Source organism: Eucyclogobius newberryi, unplaced genomic scaffold (assembly GCF_026437365.1).
Source record: "Eucyclogobius newberryi isolate DKJ021-1_F unplaced genomic scaffold, fEucNew1.0.hap1 SCAF_17, whole genome shotgun sequence".
NCBI lineage: Eukaryota > Metazoa > Chordata > Actinopteri > Gobiiformes > Gobiidae > Eucyclogobius > Eucyclogobius newberryi.
The window spans coordinates 10,330,146-10,355,524 of NW_027315801.1; the positions used below are offsets into that span (position 1 = coordinate 10,330,146).

General features: G+C 40.9%; 2 protein-coding genes across 5 annotated transcripts in view; both read right to left on the reverse strand.

Moving 5' to 3' along the window:
* Positions 1-11,922, reverse strand: part of wasb (WASP actin nucleation promoting factor b) — a 126,467-nt gene extending 114,545 nt beyond the window's left edge. The window contains exons 1-11 of the mRNA XM_072449065.1: positions 11,796-11,922; positions 5,818-5,958; positions 5,303-5,389; positions 5,114-5,210; positions 4,780-4,809; positions 4,666-4,701; positions 4,073-4,259; positions 3,071-3,246; positions 1,775-2,340; positions 966-1,077; positions 68-141 (exon numbers count right to left, since the gene is read on the reverse strand). Of these exons, the coding sequence (XP_072305166.1) occupies positions 86-141; positions 966-1,077; positions 1,775-2,340; positions 3,071-3,246; positions 4,073-4,259; positions 4,666-4,701; positions 4,780-4,809; positions 5,114-5,210; positions 5,303-5,389; positions 5,818-5,958; positions 11,796-11,897 (1,590 nt within the window). The 5' untranslated portion in view covers positions 11,898-11,922 and the 3' untranslated portion in view covers positions 68-85. The remainder of the gene's footprint in view (positions 1-67; positions 142-965; positions 1,078-1,774; positions 2,341-3,070; positions 3,247-4,072; positions 4,260-4,665; positions 4,702-4,779; positions 4,810-5,113; positions 5,211-5,302; positions 5,390-5,817; positions 5,959-11,795) is intronic.
* Positions 11,923-12,332: 410 nt separating this feature from the next.
* On the reverse strand, positions 12,333-25,205 carry slc38a5b (solute carrier family 38 member 5b). 4 transcript variants are annotated; one of them, XM_072449051.1, is made up of 17 exons: positions 25,187-25,205; positions 21,570-21,641; positions 20,282-20,371; positions 20,113-20,200; positions 19,703-19,818; positions 17,779-17,852; positions 17,596-17,688; positions 17,437-17,518; positions 17,262-17,344; positions 17,065-17,123; positions 16,867-16,986; positions 16,714-16,793; positions 16,546-16,646; positions 15,708-15,832; positions 14,068-14,212; positions 13,866-13,969; positions 12,333-13,327 (listed from the first exon to the last, which is right to left on the reverse strand). In XM_072449051.1, exons 3-17 carry the CDS (start codon positions 20,320-20,322, stop codon positions 13,223-13,225), a joined length of 1,416 nt encoding a protein of 471 aa, XP_072305152.1. In that variant the 5' UTR covers positions 20,323-20,371; positions 21,570-21,641; positions 25,187-25,205; the 3' UTR covers positions 12,333-13,222. The 4 variants fall into 4 exon arrangements, with proteins under 4 accessions (XP_072305152.1, XP_072305151.1, XP_072305149.1 ...); XM_072449050.1 differs by lacking the exon at positions 25,187-25,205 and adding an exon at positions 21,729-21,779; XM_072449048.1 differs by lacking the exon at positions 25,187-25,205 and having other exon boundaries at positions 21,570-21,782.
* Between the last annotated feature and the right edge of the window lie 174 nt (positions 25,206-25,379).

The window sequence follows — 25,379 nt, forward strand, 5'->3', positions numbered from 1 at the left end:
AAACATTGCATTACATCACATTTGTGCCACCAACAGCGAATCCAAGTGAAAGAATATTCAAATACACAAAATAAACTTTAAAAGATCATTCATCCCACTCGTCTTCGTCGTCATCTTCGTCTGCAATTTCTTCGCTTTCATCTGAAAACAACATATAGACAGTTGATATTTTGCAAATATTTTAGGTGTTTTATGCAGATTTGTTTCCTGAATTATAATCAAAGGCCTGGTAAATTAATTCAGCTCTTTCATTTGTATTTAATCTCCAAATTTAAAGGTGTAATGTTTGTGTTTGAGAGTCTCCATGAAGCTGTTATGGCTTAAACTAGAATGTTCCACAGTTTAGCATTAAACTCATCTATCTCTATGGAGACAAGCAGATAAAGCCAACATGCAGGCCAAGTTACAGGTCAGATCTGTGAAGAGAGGAGCCAACTCACTGTTTTTAAGGTATTTTTGCGCAAGATGTACTTTTAATGTCATACTGTGGAACATTTACGGCAAAACAATAACATCTCCATAACCAAGCAAGTTGCGAATCCTCTACCAGAAAAGTTACACAGTGCATCTTTAAAGCCAGTTTAGAAGTGGTTAAGATTAGGCTTTATTTATATCTGCTCATTGCTTCATCTTATGTCAAAACTATTTGTAAAACAGTCAAAGAAATCAGTTTTAGTCCATCCTCGTTACATCCTGTTCTGGATATTGTATTTTCTTTTTGCAGAATTTATTGCCCTTGTAGGGAAATGTGTCCCTCACATTTAGCTTCACTCAGTGCCTCCGGGCAAACTGTCAGAGCAGTGGGCAACCGCAGGGACCCATCTCCCAGAGGATTTGGATTGGTTGGTCTTAGACATCACTTTACGCCTGGTTTAGTCCACCATTTTGTCCAGAATCAGGTACGATTTAGTCCTAGTTTAATTTAGTTTAATACAATTGGAAGCACGCGGTCCTTTAATACGCACCTGAAGAGTGGATGACTTTGCTCCTCTTCTGCATGGCCATCATCAGAGCTCCTACGATGCCCTCGCCGGCCTCAGGGGAGGTGGGCGGGGCTTGGTCTGCACAATCTGTCACCTACAAAACATGACGACAAAAGGGAAAGAATTTAGAGGCCATTCAAAAAGAAATAATGTTATACATCGGGGTTTAATATCATCATCATAATCATAATATTACTCTTTCTGTTTCTTAGGTGTGGTTGGATAAACAAGTACAAATTATACATATATTCTTATACTTTGTAGCTGCAATGTAAAATTGGGAGAGTTTTTTTTATGTATTTTGGTATTATGTAATACAAATATGTTTTTATTTTATTCAAATACCTTTCAGGTTCTTCTTTTTATATAAGAATCTGAAACATGTTTAAGTGCCACTGGACTCTCTCTGCCCCTGGTTTGTAAAAACTGTACTACTACCTCCTTGGCGAGCTCAGGCTGTAATATTTAATAGAGCAAACAGGTAAAATGACTGTTGTTAATATGCAAAGTGTTGTTATACTATGCAATCAACAGGAATAATCTGAACCTTGGAGTATCACATAACAACATTTAAGGCTCAAATAATATACCATATACTAGAATGTTAACAATCTAAGAGAGTGACAGCAGACGCCAGAAGAGTTCATTTGCACAAACAAATTAGTGTCAATTTTTAAGTTATCGGAGGCAGTTTACTCTTTGTATCATAATGTTTTCTATGGCTAAACCTATTTTACTGCAATTTTTCTCATCCGTTTTTGCAATTGAACTGAAAAATCCTACATATTTACATTTTTGAGCTTCTTTCCCAGTCGGATCTGGTCCAATAACGCTCCTCTACCGTCTCCACTGGACATGGCTGCAGGGGCGGGCTTTGGGGCTCCTAAGCAGGGCACAGGGGGCGGGGCCGGTCCGTCCGTGAAGCAGGGGGCCATGGCAGGTGGAGGTGGAGGCGGTGGAGGAGGAGGCGGCACTCCTCCTCCTCCTCTGCTGGCGGCGGGCGCTGCGTGGTGGGCAGGTGGGACCCCCGGGGGTCGTGGCTGGCTGGAGGGCGGAGGAGGAGGAGGTAAAGTGTGATGTGAGGGTTTGCTGGAGGGCGAGGAGTGCGCTGCTGCTGGAGGAGGAGGAGGAGGAAGACTGCTACGACTGGAGGGATGAGACTGCTGCGGTGGTGGAGGAACAGCCCCGCGGGACGGAGGGTGCTGCGGGGGGGGAGGACCTGGGCTGCCTCTGGACTGTCCCGGGATGGGGGGCAGTGGTCCAGGGCGGCCGCGAGGAGGTGGAGGAGCCGGTGCACCAGAGCCAGGCACAGGAGGGAGGGGCCCCTGTCTGCCTGGGGGAGGAGGAGGGCCACTGTCTGCAAAGAGAAGACAAGTTTAATCGTCTACTTTTTCACTTCATCTACAAATCCACGTTTTAATATTGCACATTTTATAAACAAAACAGTTTACAAAGTGCTACAAAAAGACAAAATAATAAAAAATAACAAAAGGTGTTCAATTAGAATGATCTCACTAGTCCTAAAACAATAAAACCAGTAGAATCAAATTAAAACCACAAAAACATAAAATAGAAGTGAAATTAAAAATAATTTAGAGAACAATTTGCACGGGTTAAAAGCTAAGTTGTTTTTAAAGTTTTAAATAGTTGATTAGTTAACACCAATACAATAATATATATCAAATACAACAGCATGGGCAAAGGTGCTAAAGATCCACATCATAGTTTGGCAGCAATAACTAATTAATAACAAATAAAGTACAGAGTAGGTGGTAAAAACTGTAAACCCACAAACCAGCATCAAAATGACATTATACTTATTAAAAAAATGCATAAAACAAAAACAAAATTTCAACCTTTCCTAAACAGTTTGTCTTGATCTAGAACAGAACCATATACATTATTTTGTGTTGGTAATTACATTTTAGCCTTTAGTATCAAATTTGAGTTTGACATTTAAGTACCACGTCAACTCTATAGTCAAACACAACAAAATCCATATTAAATCTAACATAATATAAAAAATTGTGCACTTTATTTGAAGATACAGCTGTCAAACTAAACAAACCAGCAGTGTTATATCTGACCTTTGTTGACCTCTCTCTTGACGGCCTCCAGACCTCCAGACTGCTCGATGACGTCGTAGATGAGCTGAGAGGTGTGTTCGTCTTTCATGTCGGCCTCTTGTATTCCGGCCTGGGACAGCAGCTTCAGCAGGTCCGGGTCCAGGTTGTTGGGGTCCCAGCCCACGTGAGATACATGTCTGAAAGAAATGTTTAAAGTGACCAATAATCAGAGGAGAGAGTGTTAGAATCAGGGCCTTACACATGATCCACTGGGGCGAGGTGACAGGAAATGTATCACCGTTTTTCCCAATGAATTGATCAACCCCTTTTTTCAATTTGGATTTCGTTTTCCTTACTAAAAACAAATAGAAATTGTTTGAGACTTTTAACAACAGTGTGTAACTTGGAGGTGGCACGTCGGGCACGATGGAAATAGAAACACGAGACTGCACTTCGGCACATTCTCCATGGAAATAGATTTAAAATGGAATAATTTTGCAGAAGAAGTAACATTTCCGTGGAAACAAGCAGGTGGAGGCTCATCCAGGCCAAGTAAGAGTAGTGTTTGTGGAGATGAAAGCCCGCTCACAGTAAGGACGCATGCTTTTAGAGATTTTTAATGCAGTAAAAACACCCAAAATTAACTATCATGCTTTTATTTTTTTAAGTCAGATTTCTTCCTTCATACTCTGCTCCAAACCACATGCTTTACCTGACAGAAGATCGAATCTGGATCGCTCAAACTTCAATCTCTATTAAAATTAAATATATTTGGACATTTTTTATCATCCCCATAAGTAAATGTATTTTCTGAATTTGATCCATATCCTTCAATGTCACTGGACACTTAGTCAGGAGCTTTGGGACCTAAAACGTTCATGGTCAGGAGTACTTCCAGTGCACTGCGTATGTTTTAGGTTAGAGGAGCTAGAACGAGGAGAACATTCAAACTGAGCAGAATGAAGAAAAGATAAGTGCCGTGTGATGAGCAGCTAAAGACACAAATGAAAAGTGTGTTCTTACTTGAATCCACTTGGTGCTCCTATGTCTGCTTTGGAAAGCTTAGGTCCTTTCTTCTTGCTCTTCTTGTCCTTCTTGCTCTTGGACAGGGATGAAATGGGGGAGGGAATGGAGCGGTACCGGGACGACTGGATGTCCGGGTTCGGGATGTCCACTGTCGTCATGTGAAAACCACCCGGGCTTCCAGACACTGCACACAATATTCACTATTACTCACACCATGGCCTTTCACTTTTAGAAGATAAGAGAACCTTTATTTGTCCCACAAATTCTAGTGTTGCAATGCACAGTTCAAGAACAGCAGGTGAATAGAAAAATGCAATAAGAAATCAAGATGTACATAAAGCTTATATTATGTACAATAAGTGCCTTTTTTGCACATGTTGTTCATATTTCACATTAAAGATAAAAAAAATATCAGAATATGACTTAGACATTCCATAAAATGTTATTATTAGAATTTTGATAGTTTCAACATTCTGCAGTTTTTTTCTCCTTATGATGAACAACAAATATCATTGTTGTTTAGTAATCAATGTTATTTTAGTTGCATTTTAACTAATAATTTGTTTTTAAAATAAGCAATCATAACATACCTTTTTCATTTGGCACTCGAGGAAGAGCCCGGTCTCCTAAAGAAAAGATGTGAATATCTTCATTATTTCATCATTGTCATCCTTCATAAAATAGTTTTTAAACGTTTTCTTTACCTGCAGATTGAGTAGGACGCTGTTTCTTTTCTGTAAAATAAGTAGGTCAGTTACGTTTAAAAATATATATAAAAATAATAATAATAATAATAACTTTTATTTATATAGCGCTTTTCAGTGACCCAAAGACGCTGAACATAGTAAAAAAGGGGGGGTATTTACAGACAGGGGGGGACAACACGTACAATACACATTAATATACAGATAAAATGAACAAGACAGAAGAAGTAGAGAGAAAAAGATGGGGACATACAAAAATCTGAATATTTAATCTCTTTATTTTTTTAATACATTTGATTTATGATTTGATTTTGATACAGAATAAATAAATAACCTTGTCTGTTGCTTCTTTGGTTAATTTTATCATCAACAGCGTTTAGAAAGGCTTCTGCTTCCTGTTGATCCGCAAAGTTTACACCAACTTGACAGTCCTGAAATGTGCCACAAACAAGCAATATTTTTGTGTCCAAATTCTTATTAAAACAACACATGATTTCGCTGTAACAAGGGTGTAGATACTCACGTCTGCAGCAAAAGTATGAAAGAAAGGCTGAGGCGATGAATACACCATGTGGTTGTAGAGTTCCTGCTCCCAAACCATTCTCCCCATCTGTGTCAGTGATAGATTATATGTTATGAGTAGTTTTGACTCTTTTTAATTCTTATTTTAGGCTAAACTATCTGCCAGCGGAGTAACTACTGTACTGAAAACAAGACTTTACTGCACTTTGGAAGATAATTTAAATTGAAACAAGAAAAAAATACTGCAAGCAATCAGAAGTAAGTAATGATTGAATGAAAGAGGCAAATGTTTGGGAGACTTTGACAGAAACAATTCCCTTTTGCCTCCACAGGTCAAATGAAGCATCAGGATGGAGGGAAGACATTGTTAGGATTTGTGTATGAACAGAAGTCTTTGGTTTTAGTTGATTAAATAAATAAATAAATACAGTTAATAAACTTCTCAAACCAAATAAAGGAACAAGCAATAAAACCAAACTATACACGTGTGATATAAATAACTCTGAAAGCAGGTACCTTCAAGTCGAACATTCGGATGAAGTAGGAGCGTTGAGGATTGTCCTTCACAAAGCAGACCACTCCAGTCTGCTGCGGGCTCCAGGCTCCAGGACTGTGAGGCAGAGCCATGAAGAGCTGAGCCACTGCGGTCGCCATGGACTAAAGACACAGGAAATCAGATTAGATTTGTCTATTTCAATGAGATGGAGCAGGTAAAGGCACGCACAATAAGTGTCTTGAATATGAACAGGATTTATGAGGCTTGTTTCTACATTGTCCAAAGAAAGTTAAACCATTAAAGGGTTTATGTAAGTTTAAACAATGTAAATGAGGTAAACATGTTCAAATCATCACTTTTATTGTGATGTCGATTTATTCTTAATTTATTTCAATTTATGGTTTGTTCTCAAGCCTAAGCAGAATGAGAGCCTCACACGAGTCTCTCATTTATGTTCCAGCAGGGTTCAGAATAAGCGGTATCGCATCGCAAAATCCTCTCCTTGAACCGACACCTTAACGTGGTGGAGGGGTTTGAGCGCCCGAATGATCCCGGGAGCTATGTTGTCGGGGGCTTCATGCCCCTGGTAGGGTCTCCCAAGGCAAACAGGTCCTAGGTGACGGGTCAGACAAAGATCGGTTCAGAAGCCTCTTATGATGACTACAAGAACAAGGCAGTTTACGTCACCCGGATCGGCGTCACTGGGGCCCCATCCTGGAGCCAGGCCTGGGATGGGTGCTCCATGGCGAGCGCCTGGTGGCCGGCCGGGCACAGCCCGAAAGAGCGACATGGGGCCGCCCTCCCGTGGGCCCACCACCTGCAGGAGGATCCATAAGGGGCCGGTGCAGAGAGATCTGGGCGGCAGTCGACGGCAGGGGCCTCGGCGACCAGATCTCCAGACACAGAGACTAACTCTGGGGACATGGAATGTCACCTCGCTGGGGGGGAAAGAGCCTGAGCTTGTGCGGGAGGTTGAGCGATACCGACTAGATATAGTCGGCCTCACCTCCACGCACAGTTTGGGCTCTGGAACCCATCTCCTCGAGAGGGGCTGGACGCTCCACTTCTCTGGTGTTGCCCGCGGGGAGAGGCGGCGGGCTGGTGTGGGCTTGCTTATAGCCCCTCAGCTCAGCCGCCACGTGTTGGAGTTTACCCCAGTGAACGAGAGGGTCGCGTCCCTCCGCCTTCGGGTGGGGGACAGGTCTCTCACTGTTGTGGCGGCCTACGGGCCGAACAGCAGAGTACCCGGCCTTCTTGGAGTCCTTGGGAGGGGTACTGGACAGTGCACCGACCGGGGACTCCGTTGTTCTACTGGGGGACTTCAACGCCCACGTGGGCAATGACAGTGAAACCTGGAGAGGGGTGATCGGGAAGAACGGCTTCCCCGATCTGAACCCGAGCGGTGTTCAGTTATTGGACTTCTGTGCTAGCCACGGATTGTCCATAACGCCACCATGTTCAAGCACAAGGGTGTTCATCAGTGCACATGGCACCAGGACACCCTAGGCCGTAGGTCAATGATCGACTTTGTTGTCGTGTCATCAGACCTCCGGCCGCGTGTCTTGGACACTCGGGTGAAGAGAGGGGCAGAGTTGTCAACCGATCACCACCTGGTGGTGAGTTGGATCCGCTGGCGGAGGAGGAAGCCGGACAGACTTGGCAGACCCAAGCGCATTGTGAGGGTCTGTTGGGAACGTCTAGTGGAGCCCTCTGTCAGTAGGGTATTCAACTCGCTCCTCCGGGAGAGCTTCTCCCATGTCCCCGGGGGAGGTTGGGCACATTGAGTCCGAGTGGACCAGGTTCTCCGCCTCCATTGTTGATGCGGCTGCTCGGAGTTGTGGTCGCAAGGTCTCCGGTGCCTGTCGTGGCGGCAACCCCCGAACCCGGTGGTGGACACCGGAAGTAAGGGATGCCGTCAGACTGAAGAAGGAGGCCTATCAGGCCACTCTGGCTAGTAGGTCTCCGGAGGTCATCGACGGGTATCGGCAGGGCAAGCGAGCCGCGGCTCGTGCTGTCGCAGAGGCAAAAACCCGGGCCTGGGAGGAGTTCGGGGAGGCCATGGAGGAGGACTATCGGTCTGCACCAAAGAAATTCTGGCAAACCGTCCGGCGCCTCAGGAGGGGGAAGCAGTGTCGCACCAACACCGTTTACGGTGCGGGTGGAGGCCTGCTGACCTCGACTGGGGATGTCGTCGGACGGTGGAAGGAATACTTTGAGGATCTCCTTAATCCCTCAGTCACGTCTTCCGAAGAGGAAGTAGAGACCGGGGACTCGGAGGCTGGCTCATCCATCACCCAAGCTGAAGTCACTGAGGTTGTTCGCAAACTCCTCGGTGGCAGGGCTCCGGGGGTGGATGAGATCCGCCCTGAGTACCTAAAATATCTGGATGTTGTAGGACTGTCTTGGTTGACACGTCTCTGCAACATCGCGTGGCGTTTGGGGACCGTGCCTCTGGACTGGCAGACCGGGGTGGTGGTCCCTCTGTTCAAGAAGGGGGACCGGAGGGTGTGTTCCAACTACAGAGGGATCACACTCCTCAGCCTCCCGGGTAAGGTCTATTCCAAGGTACTGGAGAGGAGAATCCGACCGATAGTCGAACCTGGAATTTAGGAGGAGCAGAGTGGTTTTCGTCCCGGTCGTGGAACACTGGACCAGCTCTATACTCTCCATCGGGTGCTCGAGGGCTCATGGGAGTTTGCCCAACCAGTCCACATGTGCTTTGTGGATCTGGAGAAGGCTTTCGACCGTGTCCCTCGGGGTGTCCTTTGGGGGGTGCTCCGGGAGTACGGGGTCCGAGGCCCTTTGCTCAGGGCTGTCCGGTCCCTGTATGACCGGAGCAGGAGCTGTGTTCGCATTGCTGGCAGTAAGTCAGACCTGTTCCCAGTGCATGTTGGACTCCGCCAGGGCTGCCTTTTGTCACCGGTTCTGTTCATAATTTTTATGGACAGAATTTCTAGGCGCAGTCAGGGGTCGGAGGGTGTCCGGTTTGGGGACCACAGGATTCCATCTCTGCTGTTTGCAGACGATGTTGTCCTGATGGCTCCATCAAACCCGGACCTGCAACATGCACTGGGACGGTTTGCAGCTGAGTGTGAAGCGGCTGGGATGAGAATCAGCACCTCCAAATCCGAGGCCATGGTTCTCGACCGGAAAAAGGTGGCTTGCCCTCTCCAGGTGGGTGGGGTGTCCTTGCCCCAAGTGGAGGAGTTCAAGTATCTCGGGGTCTTGTTCACGAGTGAGGGAAGGATGGAGCGTGAGATCGACAGGCGGATCGGTGCAGCGGCTGCAGTGATGCAGTCGCTGCATCGGACCGTTGTGGTAAAGAGGGAGCTGAGCCGAAAGGCAAAGCTCTCTATTTACCGGTCGGTCTACGTTCTGACCTCACCTATGGTCATGAGCTTTGGATAGTGATCGAAAGAACAAGATCGCGGATACAAGCGGTCGAAATGAGTTTCCTCCGCCGTGTGGCTGGGCGCTCCCTTAGAGATAAGGTGAGGAGCTCGGCCACACGGGGGGAGCTCGGAGTAGAGCCGCTGCTCCTCCACGTCGAGAGGAGCCAGCTGAGGTGGCTCGGGCATCTGTTCCGGATGCCTCCTGGGCGCCTTCCTCGGGAGGTGTTTCAGGCATGTCCCACCGGGAAGAGGCCCCGGGGAAGACCCAGGACACGCTGGAGAGACTATGTCTCTCGGCTGGCCTGGGAACGCCTCGGGATCCCCCCGGAGGAGTTAGAGGAAGTGTCTGGGGAGGAGGAAGTCTGGGTGTCCCTGCTCAGACTGCTGCCCCCGCGACCCAGCCCCGGATAAAACGGCAGAAGATGGATGGATGGATGGCATCGCAAAATGCGACGCAATTTCTCTCAAATGCGATGCATTCGTCAGAAAAAGTGCTTTTGTATCACAGCTCTTGCGATACAAAAATGTGTGTTTAATTGTGTAACCAAAGCGCCTAAAAGTACTGATCACTCGTCAATCGATCGTAAATAACGTCATGACACATGTAGGACGCTGTGTTGTCATGACGAGGCCCGCTGCTAGTTCTGGGCTCCAGAATCGGGATGACAGTACAATCGCATGTGTCTGAAAGTGGGAGGAGCCACGTGCTGTAAAGTTTGCGTCAGATTCAGACTTCCGGGGTCAATAGCTCCTAAACACAATCAGATGCGTATTTTGGGCGCAGCGAATTACACTGATCCGAATGTGCAGCCGGAGCAGAGACGAGAGTACTTAGGGACCGTTATCAAGTAGAAAAACGAAAAAGAGAATGGAACGTCAAATAGAGTGGTACAATTTGAATAACACATAAAATACACCATGATGGACACCACAGCAACCTTTATTTTTCCACCAGAAGCTTAACACATTTGTATTAAGTGTGTGTAATGACAATTAATATGTAAATGAGACTCCTGCAAATAGTCATCTGATTGATGATGATATGGAAGAAAGTTGTAAATAAGGCCATCTGATTTTGTGTTGATTCATTTGTTCAACAATTAATTTTATTTGCAAGTTTTATTTAAAGAAAAAATGTTTAAAAAGTGTTTAAAAGTTAATTTGTTAAGAGTTTACTTTAATAGAATGTTTACAAATACATTTAAATAAATGATTGTGTTATATCAATGGAAAATATTGATTGTTAGTCACTTTCGTGTTTTGCTATGCAATTATGAAATTGCTAAACAAATTTCGAATAATTAACGGATTGTTTAGCAGCACCGCTATACAAGTGAAAATCCTTAATCTGAGCCCTGTCCAGTGTGCTTAAACCTGTGGGTCGTCTCTCCGATCTGGACCTAAAGCACCTACACCAATCATGAATTAGTGCTGGATTGGCCTAGTTCTCTTGAGAAGGAGAACAACTTGTATTTGTTCTTCACGTGCATCTTAAGGCATTGGCAGCCCAGGTTCAGTCGAGCTCGATTGTAATACTTTTTTAAACCAGCAGGAGCACAGGCTTTACTCTTAAAGTCAGACTCAGACAAGGTTTATTGCCATTGCCAGTGAACAGAATTCACAAACATAAGAACTTGCTTTGGTGATTCTGTGCAACATAAAACCATGAACAATGATGAATAATGATGAACAGCCTATCTAAGTCAAAAAGGACATGCATTAAAGAAACAATTTCAATCTGATATAGGATAAAAATAAAAAGCTACTATCAGCTACCGATATTTACACTTCACAATGTGCCATTTGTGTTAGTTTGAGTGCAGCTGCCACTTCCGTATTCCCTCAAATACATCTTAAACCTCTCTGAACAGTCATAGAGGATGTATGGCTATTAATAATGTACTATTCTTGTGTTTGCTGTGTGTAATGAGAGCTGATACAAGTGTCAGAACAAAGGCACTTCTGTCCAGGCTCAGATTAAGCCTGTTTTACTGTGTCTATTGCTGACAGCAGGGGAAGAGATGGTGCACCCACTGTTTCCTGTTAATGACCTCATGTAAGCACCAAATAAAGTAGAAAATATGGACTACAAATGCTTTGCTTTCCATTATAAATTACAGATTGGAGCGAAATTCTAATTTAAAGAGTTTGTTGTTTATTTTACACAATACAGTGGTTTTGTGCTACCGGATCTAAATCAGGTCAATAACAGGACTATTGTGGGTTAAAGCAGGACTAAACCAGGTTCTAAAAGACAAAGAGGACCTAAAGGAGGACGAAATGTTTGCGAACCACAGCCATTAATAGCCTAAAAGCCTAAAAGTAACATTTATCATGGAAATGTTATCAAAAACATTGTGTCGTGTAATAAGCTCAATAGACAAAGTTTGATGGATTGTTTGTTGTCTAAAATGTAATTCTTAACACTTCTTTTATTCTTTTAAAGATTCTCAATAGCAATAACTTGGGGACAGTAAAATTCAAAGTTACAACTGGAAAGCATTATTTGACAAAGTAAAACACTGCAATAAAATGATGTACAATTTGAACAATTACAATTACATTAGAATCATTATGAGTGAACATGTGAGTTGATGGAGACTTACAGCACACCTTCTGCCCAGCAGCTCCTCCACCTTCTCGTTCTCCTGTGCACTCAGCAGGCAGCTCCGGACACAATCCGTCTTAGCTTTTGGTCTGTGGCTCATTGTTACTGTAATACTATTTTGGTTTAAAAAATATTGTGCGCAGCATCTAAAAAAAATAAAGTCTTCTCCCTCCTCCAACAGCACGCCAGGCTCTGCACTGTTAGAGGAAGTAAGAACTCTTGTTTTGTGCACACATCAAGTCAAGCAGGAAATGGACAACCACTTCTCTAACCCCCACTTTTCTTCTGTCATTCAGATGCAATGAACGTGTTACTTCCATTTTGAAAAACAGGCAGTGCTCTTTCACTCTATGCTCTGCACTTAAACAACACAAAACACCATCACATACATATATACAAAGACTTTTATTGGCAAATATTAATTTAAAATGTACAGGAAGAGCAAGAACATCACACAATTTAAAACGGTCTGCAATATCTTAAATTAAAATCCATGATTAACTCACAGTTCATGCCACATATTCACACACTGCATGGGTTTATATTCGTTTTGACCAGTTCTAAACTCCATTTGAAGTGTAACATGCACTGACAAACCTCACTTTGTCTCTGCTAAATGTAAAACAAATATCTTGCTTTAGTGACTCTTCGCTTTTTCTGTAGGAGGAAAACCCAGCACCAAAACAAATGGACCAATAAACATCGGTTATATACATTACTTAATGACATCATGACAAGAAGTATTAGGAAAAGTTATATAAATAGTTACCTCGAATGTTTGATTTATTCTCATATTTTAAATAATATAATTTAGGAGACACAATATGAGCTGCACATTTCAGTTTTGCATAGATTTATGGCTCAGGCAATCCCGACTTGAATCATTTTAAAGAAATGTAGTTCATTTTAAACCTCAACTAGTGCGATAATTAAAAATATGCTTTGTGGGCTTGACATAATATCGTCTGTTACTTCTGGTATTAATGAGAAACACTGTATTTCAATGAGTGTGGTCAGTTTTTGCATAAGAAAATATAGGTTTCAACACAACAGAATACACTTGGCTTACACAGAAAAATGTGAGAAGATGGGGAAGTGGCTTCAGATCAAATAAGTACTACTGGCGCTGGACTGAGTATTGTATTTACGCCAAACAGCAACTAAATCTGACTTTCCATCTGAGTCATGGTATCGAATTCCTCCTTCATAGTGTGCTCCTTAAAGGCCCCTTTCAGTCATCATCTGTTCTGTACTCCCATCGTCTCCCCTCCTCTGTAACGGGACGGCCCTCATTTTCACATTACAATGCTTTTCTTTGGTCTGTATCGATTCAAGCATTCGGGTTTTTCTTTAGTTGGGGAGTTGAGGGGTCATTTTCAAACTGGGAGAGCTTTGGTTTGGCAGTTCTTCAGTGAATCTGTTCGGTCAGTGTCCGCCTCCGCTCCGGGATTCCCCAGTCACCCAGTCTATGATAATGAACGACAAGCTCATTACCATAAAGACGAAGCCAAGGCCAGCGAAGCACGCCGCCTAGTGGAGAGAAGAGGACATTTCAGCTAACAATTTCAACAGGAATTATGAAAAAGCACGAGATTTTATTACATTTTTCACAATTTTAGGATGTTTAGTGTTGATTTAGTTGACGGATATATGTTTTAATATTTTTTGTCAATGTAATAAACAAATTAAATTTAATATTGAGGACTAAAACAATGATTAAATGTCCTGAAATTAAAAAAAATGAAAATAAGAGACCCTGCGACGAGTTGGCCACTGTCCAGGGTGTACCCCGCCTAAGGCCCAAAGTCATTGGGATAGGCTCCAGTCACCTGCGACCCCGAAAGGGAACAAGCGGTAGAAAATGGATGGAAAATAAGAGAAGGGAGGCTCCTCTTGAAAAACTCCCAGTACAATGAAATAGAGCAATATAATTAATTAAATAATAAAGTAATATCTAATATAAATTATCTAAATTATCCATCAATAACTTAGCCCACATCTTAACTTCCTCGTTCAAATCTATAATGTAGTAACTGTGAAGAAAACCTCAAAAAACATGAAATAATACCTGAATCTTTGGTCTCGACATCAAAGGCTCCTGCTCTTCAGGAACAATGCGGACGTAAAAGATTCCAGGCAGGATGAAGATGAGGCTTGGGGCAGAGGTTGCACCTGAAATACATGAATAGAAATGAATAAAGAGACAACAATATAGATGAGTCTATTGACGTTCTAACTAGTAAAAGAGTATATTGATCTGTAAAACTCACCAATAATGCCAAAGATGTCACGAATAGAGGGCACAAAGATAACGAGCAGGTTGACCACAAAGATGAGGCAAAATGCTATAATAATGTGCCTGGCCCAGTGGAACGGCTTGTCAGGGAACAAGATCTGCATCACAGCCCTCCGAATCTGCAAGAAAACATGATATACAATCAAGACACCATTTACAACCACTCATTTTTCAAAGATTAATCTGTGTAAATGGCCACTATGTATTATGGTGAATATCTAATCTTAGCCTTTGTATTTCTAGCACAATAAAGCCTAAGAGCCCAAGTCTGGTGTGCAGTCAGGATTCAACATACAAGGAAAAAGCTCACACAAGTCAATGTAAGGTTATAAAGGGCCTTTAAAGGTTACTGCAGAAGCTTGTGGTGGTAAAACTTTCTGATAAAACATGATCCAATACAATGTCAGTGCTTTGTTACAGCTTTTTTTCTCAGCGCTCCTGAGGCCTTGACAGTATCGTCATGTGGTGCAGATACAGATAATGGAAATCCAGCATCAAGTGTCAAACGCAGACCTTGGATCATAAAGAACTACAAAACACTTCAGCAACAATGCTGTATTTGTTTATGTGCTTTACTTTCAGGTAAAACTAAATCATTGTGGTATCTTAGCATGTAGATACATTACTATTTTTGAGGCTTTTCTTGTAACGGATGTAACAGGGGACTAGGTGCAGTTATGGGACTGTTGGACTAGGTGGTAGATATATTAACACGTTTATAATATTTCAATTATTGTTTCAGAGATGTGTAAAATTTGATTATTGATGAGATCAAAAATTAAAAGAACTATTAAAAAGGCTGCAAAATGAGCCATTTAATAATTAATATAAAAAACTTGATGTGTAATGTTTAAACTAGAGAGAATAATGTGAAATTCCTTTTTTTTTACAGTCTTATCTTGTTTTAAGCAATATTTTAACCATAACAACTTACATTTACTTATATTGAAATAGCATTGTTTAAATATAGTCACCGGGACATGCTCAGGCACTCAAAGTATGTTCTAGAATGGCAACAGGGCCATTTTCTGGTTGTGGTTTTGATTTAATTACAATTCTGAGGGTTAGATTTGATTCGATTTATTTGTCATATACAAGTTAAAACACAGTCAACATTTTGGGTGTAATTAAACGTGTTTTGACGAGAAGAAAACAGCACAATTAAACCCGTTTCTTACTCAAAGCTATCAAAATCATGATTATTTCAAACGATTTCTTCTAAACTGTCAAAATGAATCTGTGGAGAAAGTATAGACCTAATGAGCTTTGTGTTTTCAAAGCCACTGTAGATTAGACGAGTGGTTTTGCTCCAGGACATTTCATTCTGAACTAAATGAGTTGAGTTGTACTTTTAATTACAGCATTGTTGTAATTGAACAGAGTAATAATTGAAATCACAAATGTATAGTTCTGAAGATGAATCACGGTTCGCAGCCTGAAACATGTCAAGGAGATAATTACATCTCCTACATGACGTTTGTGGGAAGATAAATGAATGAATTGCCCTCAAGGTTCAAACCCTTCACTGAACCAACGTTGTCTCAAAACTCCTCAATGGACAATAATAATGTCTTCTCTTCGTCTATATTTGAATAAGGTGGCAGAGTTTCTCACCGGGAACAGCACGACGGGGACAGTGAGCGTGACGGCCACGAGCACAGCCAGACGCACGCAGAGCATCAGCACGTCGAGCGGGTCCACGCGGATGTACGTGTGCAACAGCTCTGACTCCACGGCCCCTGCACAACAGAACAGAAGCAAGAAGCACAAGACGTGGTGAAGAGTCTGTGGACTTTCAGGAGCCTCATTTGTGTCATTTAAAGTGCTGTATCGATGTACTTAGATAAGATAAGAATATGATGTTGTTTTATAGATTTTTCTGGCCCGAAGGCTTTGTTAGGCTGGAGAGTTGTAGCGTGAAATAGGAGGGAGAGGGGAGAGACATTCGGCAAATGGTCAAGGACTAGAATTGAAGCTATGACGCAGCGGTGGCAACAGCCCCACTGCACCACTGTTTTTGAAAGATTTGACTTACTTTTATGTATGAATTATGCAAGTATTGTGTATTTTTATATTGTATTTGAGGAATTTTTGTGTTTTCAAATCAATCGGTCAATCAAGTGTCAATAAACTAAGGCTAATTGCAGAGTTGGGTAGAATATACTTGTAGAATGCGTTTAGTTAGAGAATGCTGAATACCTGCAATAAAATGTATTTTGTATTTATTCTTCTAATTGGTCTAATCAGAGTACTGTATTCTGCATGCTCAGAATACTTAAACATTGGGTTACATTGAGAAAACAAAAAGGATTAAAACAGTTTTTTGTTCCGTTTCACCGTTTGTTCTGTATTTATTCATAAGAAAATCAAACTTTTATCACAAATTAGAGAAGGAAAAATTGGACATGCACTAATTCAAACTATAGCGCCGAGCCGTCCCTAAAGGTCTTACCGTAAAAAGTGAGGTAGCCGAAAATGGCCGTGAGCAGGTACATGACAAACATGGCCAGGATAGAGATGTTTGCTACTTTCTGCATGCGTTTCTTGTTGGCACTGAGAAGAAGAAAATACATTTAGTTCCATTTAAGTTAAATCGGCTTTGAAGAGGAGTTTAACGTACTCTCGGAGCTCGGTGTAGATGGGGAGCACCTCAGGGTGGCAGACAAATGCAAACGCCAAGATTGGGATGGTGTACGCGGTCTAAAAATAAAGAACAGTTAATATAAAAAAATACATGTCACTTATGGATGGAATTCATTGCTTTTACACAAACCTGAGAGTTGATAGTAAACATCTTGGCTTCACAAAAATCCTCTACGACAACGGTATGAGAGTGATTCGTGTTCTGATAGTCTTCCAAAGGACACGGAATGTTGAATTTCTTGTAAATAACCTGTTAAAAACACCCAGGAAGACAAATATTGACACCGATCGTGTTGTGCAAACATGTCTCCTCCTGTGAATGACTCACTGAACTCAGGAAGAACACCATACAAGTGAGAGAGAAGCCACTTGTGTAACCCAGATACCCTGAAGGGAGAAGGAGCAGATCATTTATAATGGTGTCGGACACTCCACTCTGAAGTGTGTGTATTTAACTAAAAAGGTGCATATGAGACAAGAGAACAACATGGGAACCGAAAAGTGTGTCTACAATGGAAAACATACCAAGTTGTTTCATGAGAGCTAATGGGAGGATAATGCAAATGCTAACAATGATGATCAAGTAGTTTCCATTCAAGAACCACTCTCTGAAGGACAGTAAAAAAAAGACTTGTACATGAAATCAAGAAAAAATGAAATGAGGAAATAAAACATTGGCTCAGGAAGCACAAACACTCACCCCGTATTCTCAGTTTTACCAAGGAACGCTTGGATTACTAATGGGAGCTCAGACTTGACAATAAATAAGTAGCTGGACATAGCTAAAAAGGACAATAAAGAATTCCACATTATTTCTTTGACAGGTAATATTTGAAGAAGCAAAGGTAAAGTGTCATACCTCCAATGTTGTGAACGGTAATGATGCAGGCCGCCACTATTTTCCCAGGAGGACCAAAAGCTCTGTTTCCGAGCTGCTCATAGGCCCTGATGCCTGTGCGCAAACAAAGAACACACGGCATGACACACTGAATATGGATATTATAGAGAGCGGAGTATGGCCTGTATTTCGACAGCGTCTTACCCACAACTCCTGCACTTTTCAACAGCAGATGGATGGAATATGCTGACAAAATGGTAATGAAGAACAACAAGATTCTGAAATGGACAAAGGAACAATAGGGTAAACGGTGGACCTCGAATACTCAAATTGACACGGGAATTCTTGAATACTGAGCATTTTTGTTCAGGGTTTGTGAACTGCTCTTTGTAAATCCAAGCCTGGTATTTTACATTATTATATAGCAGAGGATGCAAGGATTTCTGTTCATGTAGGAAAAGAAAAGAAAAAAACGTCAAAACAACATTATAACAAGGCTCAAGCTTATAAAAGAACATTTAAAGGACATTTAAGTTCTATTTGAGTCTTGAGTCTCTATTGTAGTTTATTGTAGGTTTTTGGGACCTGGTTTAGTCATAAACTAAGCAATCCGTGACCATTTTAGATGCAGCACAAGTCATTTTTATTAAATCTAACCTCCTAAAAAGTGAAGTGCGTTTTGTCAGGCTTTTTGATTAACTTTATTTGATCTAGTGCTAATTAGTCATCTAATTAAGTAATCGAATAATTGTTACCTTGTCTATACATAGGTTTGAAAACATGCCATGAGCTGAAATTGTGCGGTAATTCCATAAAAATTAAGTGGAAAATGTGCATCCTCAAACTGCACCACATCTGGGTCAAATTCAGTCATATCACGTGACTTTTTCAATGAATCAAAAGAATAATCGCTAGATTAGATCGATTAGCAGAGCGATCGTTAGTTGCAGCCCTACTTTGATCATTTGAAGTTTGATTCTATAAAGCTGTTTATACACTAAAGGTACGATCATCTATTAGATCTATTAGATAAATGAAGGATTTCACAGTTTGCCGTTTCAATAAACATGGATAATCATGAAGCAGTGATGTGTGTAACGCAAAGATCTGCAATATAGTGTAACCCTAGTCAGTTAGAATGTCGTTTGTCAAGGTGGCAGAGTTTGCTGATCATTTTCTGAGATTGGAGCCAAAACCGCAGAGTCCATGACTAAACCCTATTATGAGGTCAAGCACACGTCACATAAAAGCATCGTGGAAAAAAGAACAATTCTTTTCAACGCTCCAGTGGCTTTAGCTGCCACATAGCAGAGCATTCAGCGTCTTTGGGTCACTGAAAAGCGCTATATAAATAAAAGTTATTATTATTATTATTGATCCAAGCAGGCGTGTCTTGGACGACAGGGCTAAATTTAACCACTCAAATCTGATTTAAGGAGGCTACATGAGATGTGTCCCATCTGAGGCGCCATTGAAATAGATCAGGCTTTACTCTGTAGTAGTGGCAGAGCGGATACTGTACCGTTACTGACATATGCACAATGGAGCGCGGCACCGCTCCCTGTATCACAACCAGCCTAGCAACCAGAACGCAGCCGGACAAATGGTACGCAAGGCTGAGCTGGAGTCCTTATATGGCCCGAATAGTGTCCAGTCACAGGGGAAAAACGCATGGAATTAGGTTGTATACAACGACTAAAATATCTGTTTGTTTATAATGATTAGATATGGTCTCTTTATTCTCTATCATGTCTGTAGAATGTAATGCAATAAAGTGAAACAATCTAAAGTAATTATCATATCCTTCATGTAATTCTAGTTTCATCACCAACTATATAAAACTAAATAATTCATCAATATGGAATAAGCAATTATGCATTATAATTTGTGTATTAGAGTATATGCAATATAAAATTAGGGATCAAATTGAAACAGGACTTTAAATTTAAGGCAAAAGCACAAACCAGATTAGAAAAGTAACAGATTTATCTAGTTTGTTTGACTGCTGTTAATGGTTTTCTTATGAAAACATTTATAAAGCTGATATAAAAACCAAGGGCACAGATAAGCTCAAACCTGTGAATAGTTAAATACAAACATTGCACATGACCTGGACTGACATACTCACATAAAAAGAATTATTCCTGTGTTGGACATGGCAAACGCCAGTCCCAGGATTCCACTGCCCATAATGGCGTTACTGAGGTTAAACACCGACATTCCAAACGAGGTTTTTCCTTCAAACTGCAAAGAACAGTACAAAACATGCAAAGATGAAATATTTGTACAAAGTTTGGAGGAGCACCATGTACCTTTCTGCTTGTCTGCCTGTTAGAGCGTTGCCAGGAATGTTAGCTACTTCCATTGAAGGTATTCTTAAAAGGTATTGATTAAAACATCTGTGATTAGATGCAGGATGGATATGTTTAATGCCGTACTGTGAGATATTCCAGTCAAAGCAATAACGTCTCCAGCAGAAATGTTACATAGTGCACCTTTAATACCCGCAGAGTGGCAAGGTTGTCACTCAAAACTTACATCTGTAAAATGTGTTTCTTTCTTGCCGTCAGGTTTATGAGGTAGAAACTCTTCACGTTCTGGATTCATCGCATCAAGACTGTCGAAACTATAATCATAAATAGTAAACACATTAGGATTAAGTATATTTATGTATTTTCTAATAATTTATGCCTAACAAAAATCTTACCCATCTTCTTTGCTGTGTCCATTAACCTTCTGCAGCTCCATCCTGATTTTGGATGTTTTTTCTTGTTTCAAAAATGTGATGTTTAAATCGCTGCAAGAAGAGATAACAATTAATATCTAGAGGTATTTTTTCATATGTATTACAATTCTAATGCAGGAGCTATAACCAGCAACCAGAAGTTATATACACCCATTTATTGATTTGATAATGTGCAATGACATAAAGCGTCCATAATATAATAGACAGGTTAGGACAGGAGCTGCCAACAACTTCATTTGGTTCTTAATTTAATCAGATGTATGATCTAACAACCACTGGCAACAGAAAACAATTACCTTGTAGCCCCCATAAAAACTGACCTACATAACAAGCTCAGTAAAACCCGTTAACACAAAAATACTGATGTCAAACATGTGGATGGACTGAAACAGCAGTAAAGTGAGTGTTTATGCGCTGTGAGTGGGCTGGTCCCGGCATGAGCCGCCTCTGTGAGAGTAGGTCTGAGGGGCCCAAGGGTCATGGGATAGTCTGGTTTGTGGGCCAAACTCAGAGCCTCAGGACTCTCACTCTTGACCCCAAAGACACGTTCACAAAGCAGTGTTCCATTCCTCAGACCGCCCCACTCGCCTCAGAGAATACCTCTGATCCTGAACAATCCAAACAACCCGCTCAGCACTGGTCAATATGTTAGACAAAGACCGTCTGTGTAAATGCTAGTTTTATCTAAAAGTGAAAGTCTTCCCCCACCATACGAGACAACTTTGCTTAGAACAGTAACTTTTTTTAGCAGCATATTTGTAGAGTTTTCTCATGGCCTTTGGCCAAGATACACTGTGTAAGAAAATATTGAGCATTTTGCGATGTTTCTTTCACTACTAATGTCACATTCTCCTTAAAATGGTAATTTTACAAACTGCCACACTTGTAGTTAAAGGAAAACCTGAAAGACTTGAACGATTACTTTTTTGCGTTTTTACAAACATACAAAAGACCTTCACACAACAAGGACAGTGGGGTTAGGTCTCGTGTATAGTTCTAATAGTGACAGTAACAGGACAGGATTGGATTCTCTAATGGATAATCTCCTCGTACAATGATTTTATATTTTTGGGTTACAAAATAGAACTGAATTAGCCTAGTCAATAAACATGTAGAACTGCAGATGCTTCTTTACAAATAATAACAGTAACAACACATATTTATATGACATCGTGGATTAAGTAGTAACACACAGCCTCCTAAACCCGTGTGCACCACATGGCTCCCATCTGATGCAAGAGCGACTCACTATTGACAGCCTTTCCCTCTGCTCCTCACACAAGGACACGCAGGCACTTCTGTTACTCACCGGCTTCAGCCTCTGAGGAAACAAGAGGCAAAATGTCCACAAAAAATCTTCAAACTCAAACAAACAGGAAAATCCGACTTCTGTCCAATGTTTACGTACACAATTTAAAGAGCCTTATGCTCAGAGTCCAGAGCTCCTTTGTCGTGAAGCGAGAGAGACGGATTAGACACACCAGGAGAAAGTAAACGGGAAATGGAACACCTACAGTTAACCCTTTGTTACGCTCATTCAGGTGGAGCTCCTGGGAACAAACAATCACTCCTCAGATGTCTACCACATGGAGTTTTTACATATCCAAATACACTTCATTTATACATAATAATATCTATTTACATGTATGTATCTAAAATGTTCTATTGTTTGGTTCAGACATCTCAAGCCATAATGCTTCTCTCTCTGCTCTGCTGCTCTCTGCTTATTCTCAGTGTGTGTTGTTTTGTTGTGGTGGGTTTATTATCAGTGTGTGTTGTTTTGTTGTGGTGGGTTTATTCTCAGTGTGTGTTGGTTTGTTGTGGTGGGTTTATTCTCAGTGTGTGTTGGTTTGTTGTGGTGGGTTTATTCTCAGTGTGTGTTGTTGTGTTGTGGTGGGTTTATTCTCAGTGTGTGTTGTTTTGTTGTGGTGGGTTATTCTCAGTGCGTGGAGGACATGCGGACAGCTTGTTTCCTGTTGGAAGTTAGAGTGATGTTAATTAGCTTAGGAGATAAGCGCTGTTTTAAGATTACCCACATGTGATCGTACTTACAGGTGGAAACATGCCGACACGTTGGCATAAGCTTGACCCCAATTTAACATTAGAACCAGCACGAAACGAAGGAAATGGACAACTCAAGCAACAAGACCAGAATAGAAAGATCCCACAGATAATCCTCAGTGCTCTTCAGACTGGTCATTAGACTTCATTTGAGAATGATTTAACAGTGATTTTACAGTGTAACGGAATCGTAAGAATGTTAAACAGATAACAGTATGTATTCACTTTAATCAAGGATACATGGATTCATGGCCTTCTTGACATTTCAAATAGGGCACTCTGTAAATGGTAACTCATAAACTTAAACTTATTCATTGGAAAGGATATCTATACAGACTTGCTCCTATATACACTGAATGACTAAATTGTTCACTTACATAACATTGTTATATTGTAAATTGAACACATTACATTGTTTTGAATCCATATATGGTCAATGGTTCCTCTTGAAAATGAGCCATTAACAAGACGGCCTTTTCCCCATTCAATTTAAAGATATAATAATTTAAAAATTGTTAATCTCTCTGGCAGCGATCTTAATTCTCATCATTATGAAGGTTATGAATAAATGAATCATTGAAAACATTAAACTTTAAATTAAGAAGTATAAATTCTGATGAAAATATTATCTTAAAGGTGCACTATGTAACTTTTCTGGTGAAGGATTTACCACCTGTTTATTTCTGTAATATATTACTTTCCCTGGAAAGTTCCACACTATGTCATTACACTTGTTTTGTATTTATTCATTCACAGGTGTTTTTATTGCTGTAAAATATGAATACCTGCTGTGAGTGGCGAGTTGCTTCTCTACAGATCGGATCTATAACCTAGCCTGATGCCTGATGGTGATAGACACATTTAATGCCCTACTGCGGAATATTCCAGACAAAGCATTATGGAGACAAGCTAGTGACGGACACTCCACCAAGTTACATAGTGGATGTTTAACTAGATAGATGCACCTATACTTTAAAATAATTCTATAACACACATCATGGACTGTAGATTTAGTTTATAGTTTACGTATGTGACATAAAATGTATAACATTTTCCACTAGCCCAGGCCACAACTTTTTAATTGATCAGGATTTATGTGAACTTAGTTGGTCTGTATTTAAGTTAAGAGGTAACTAAAGCAACCTGCTCGGGAGACAAGTGATAAGGCAACAATATCATTATTATAATAATCCACCTAAATTAGCCTTAATAAAGCATATAGAAAGACCTAATTCTAATAAAAACAGTTTAATAAGAATCATTAATGGGTTAATTAATTAAGGGGTTAGAAATTATGCTAATGATTAAGTAGTTACTAAACCTGAATCATTCTTAATAAACTATTGTTTCATGCTTTATTAAGGCTGACAGAAGTGTAGTTATTATTAAGTGTTGCCTGATTTTAAATGAGATGTTTTCCTTATAAAAATATAAAATGTAACTTTCAATTTTAAAACTGTAAACATAAACAAGACAGACCTTTAATCAACTTATCCAGAAAACAAGTTCAATTTAAAGTTGGCTCTAAAACCACTTGCTCTTTCCGACAGACGACTGGCTTGAGACCTCTCGGATACAATTTGAAATGCTTGCATCTCGTTTTGATAATTTACAATTAAACTGAAACAATACTTGATTAAATGCACAGCCCAAGTTCACATCTGAGTATGTGTTGTAGTGTGGGATGCAGCAGGGGAAAAAATGTCCAAAAAAACCCAGGTTAGTTGCTTAGTTCAATATTTAAATCAAACAAACTTGACAAAACAAGAGTTATTTGAAAATAAATGAAGGCTCTCCTCTTAGCCCACCATGTAAAGTCCACTAGCCAGAAATGTTGGGGATCCAAGCCTTATGTAGCAGGCTGAACCAATCAGGATCTACAATTACTGCCCCCACAACTCAGGAGCTTAATCAGCTCAACTGAAACAAAGTCAACATACAAATAACTGAGGGAGAGAATTCTAAGAAAACTAAACATTTCAGAAGGAGAGGAATGAACAACTTCCTCTCCATCCAAACACCAACACCCATAAACATAACAAATAATAAACAAACTACACCATGCCTTCATGACAGTATAGTTTGCTGAATTCTCATGTCTCTCTGAATCTGTCCTTGAAGATAGAACTGAATTAAAACATATTACAATGTCCCCAGATGGGGACCCATAATTACCACCGTTTAATAGAATAACCCTCATTTCTTCCATTTACAATGACATGTCCAACCCCATATTCTTGAGAAACACGTAGCAGGATGTTGAGAGAGAACAATCTCTTCACTTCAACTAAAGGTCATTGTCATCACAGACTACTTTTCAGTTGGCTGATAAAATTCAACGGCTACAAGACCAGAAACCTCCTCATTTGTCTTATCGCGACTTGACACATCCTTTCGCTAAAGCAAATCTTTATGTGCAACTGTCTTCGAGTGGAAAGCACCAAGGTCAGTATAATGCCATGTTGAATTCAAACTGTTCACCAAAATCACGCATGACCCAGCTTGATTCATAAAGAAAATTGCTTCAAATGTGTTGCACATTCCTCGTCTTGGTATTTTTAGTCAAAGCTAGCACGAGTTCAAGCGCAATAAACCTGTAAAAAAAAGTCTGTAATATTATAGGGCCTGTATCACTTTCCAAAACATGTCATTTCAGAAGATAGAATTCATCTTATGTTACTTTAAAGTCAACATGCAGCACTTAAATTTTCTTCGCCATGTCACCACGTGTATAAATAGGAAACCGGCATTCTATTCATTCAGCTCGTGCCGCCCATAGACCGGTTTCTCACAATAGCTTCTTACCTCAGGGTACACTATGTCGGCAGGACGGCTCTGAAGTAGACAGGAGTTATGGGATGAAGTTAAAAATTGCGGCCTTCAAACTGAGCTTTTTTCCCCGGAGTCGTGCTCTTCTCTGCAGCTGTAAGAGAAGAGGAAAAATAGGGCGAGGAGAGGAACTAGTAATTGCCCGCGTAACTAAATTTCCTGCCATGTC

Coding starts and splice junctions, on each gene's coding strand:
- slc38a5b (XM_072449051.1), bottom strand. CDS start 20,322: ATGGAGCTGCAGAAGGTTAATGGACACAGCAAAGAAGATGG. Junction 20,201..20,281: donor GGACACAGCAAAGAAGATGG/GTAAGATTTTTG, acceptor TTATGATTATAG/TTTCGACAGTCTTGATGCGA. Junction 15,833..16,545: donor CGGCTACCTCACTTTTTACG/GTAAGACCTTTA, acceptor TCTGTTGTGCAG/GGGCCGTGGAGTCAGAGCTG.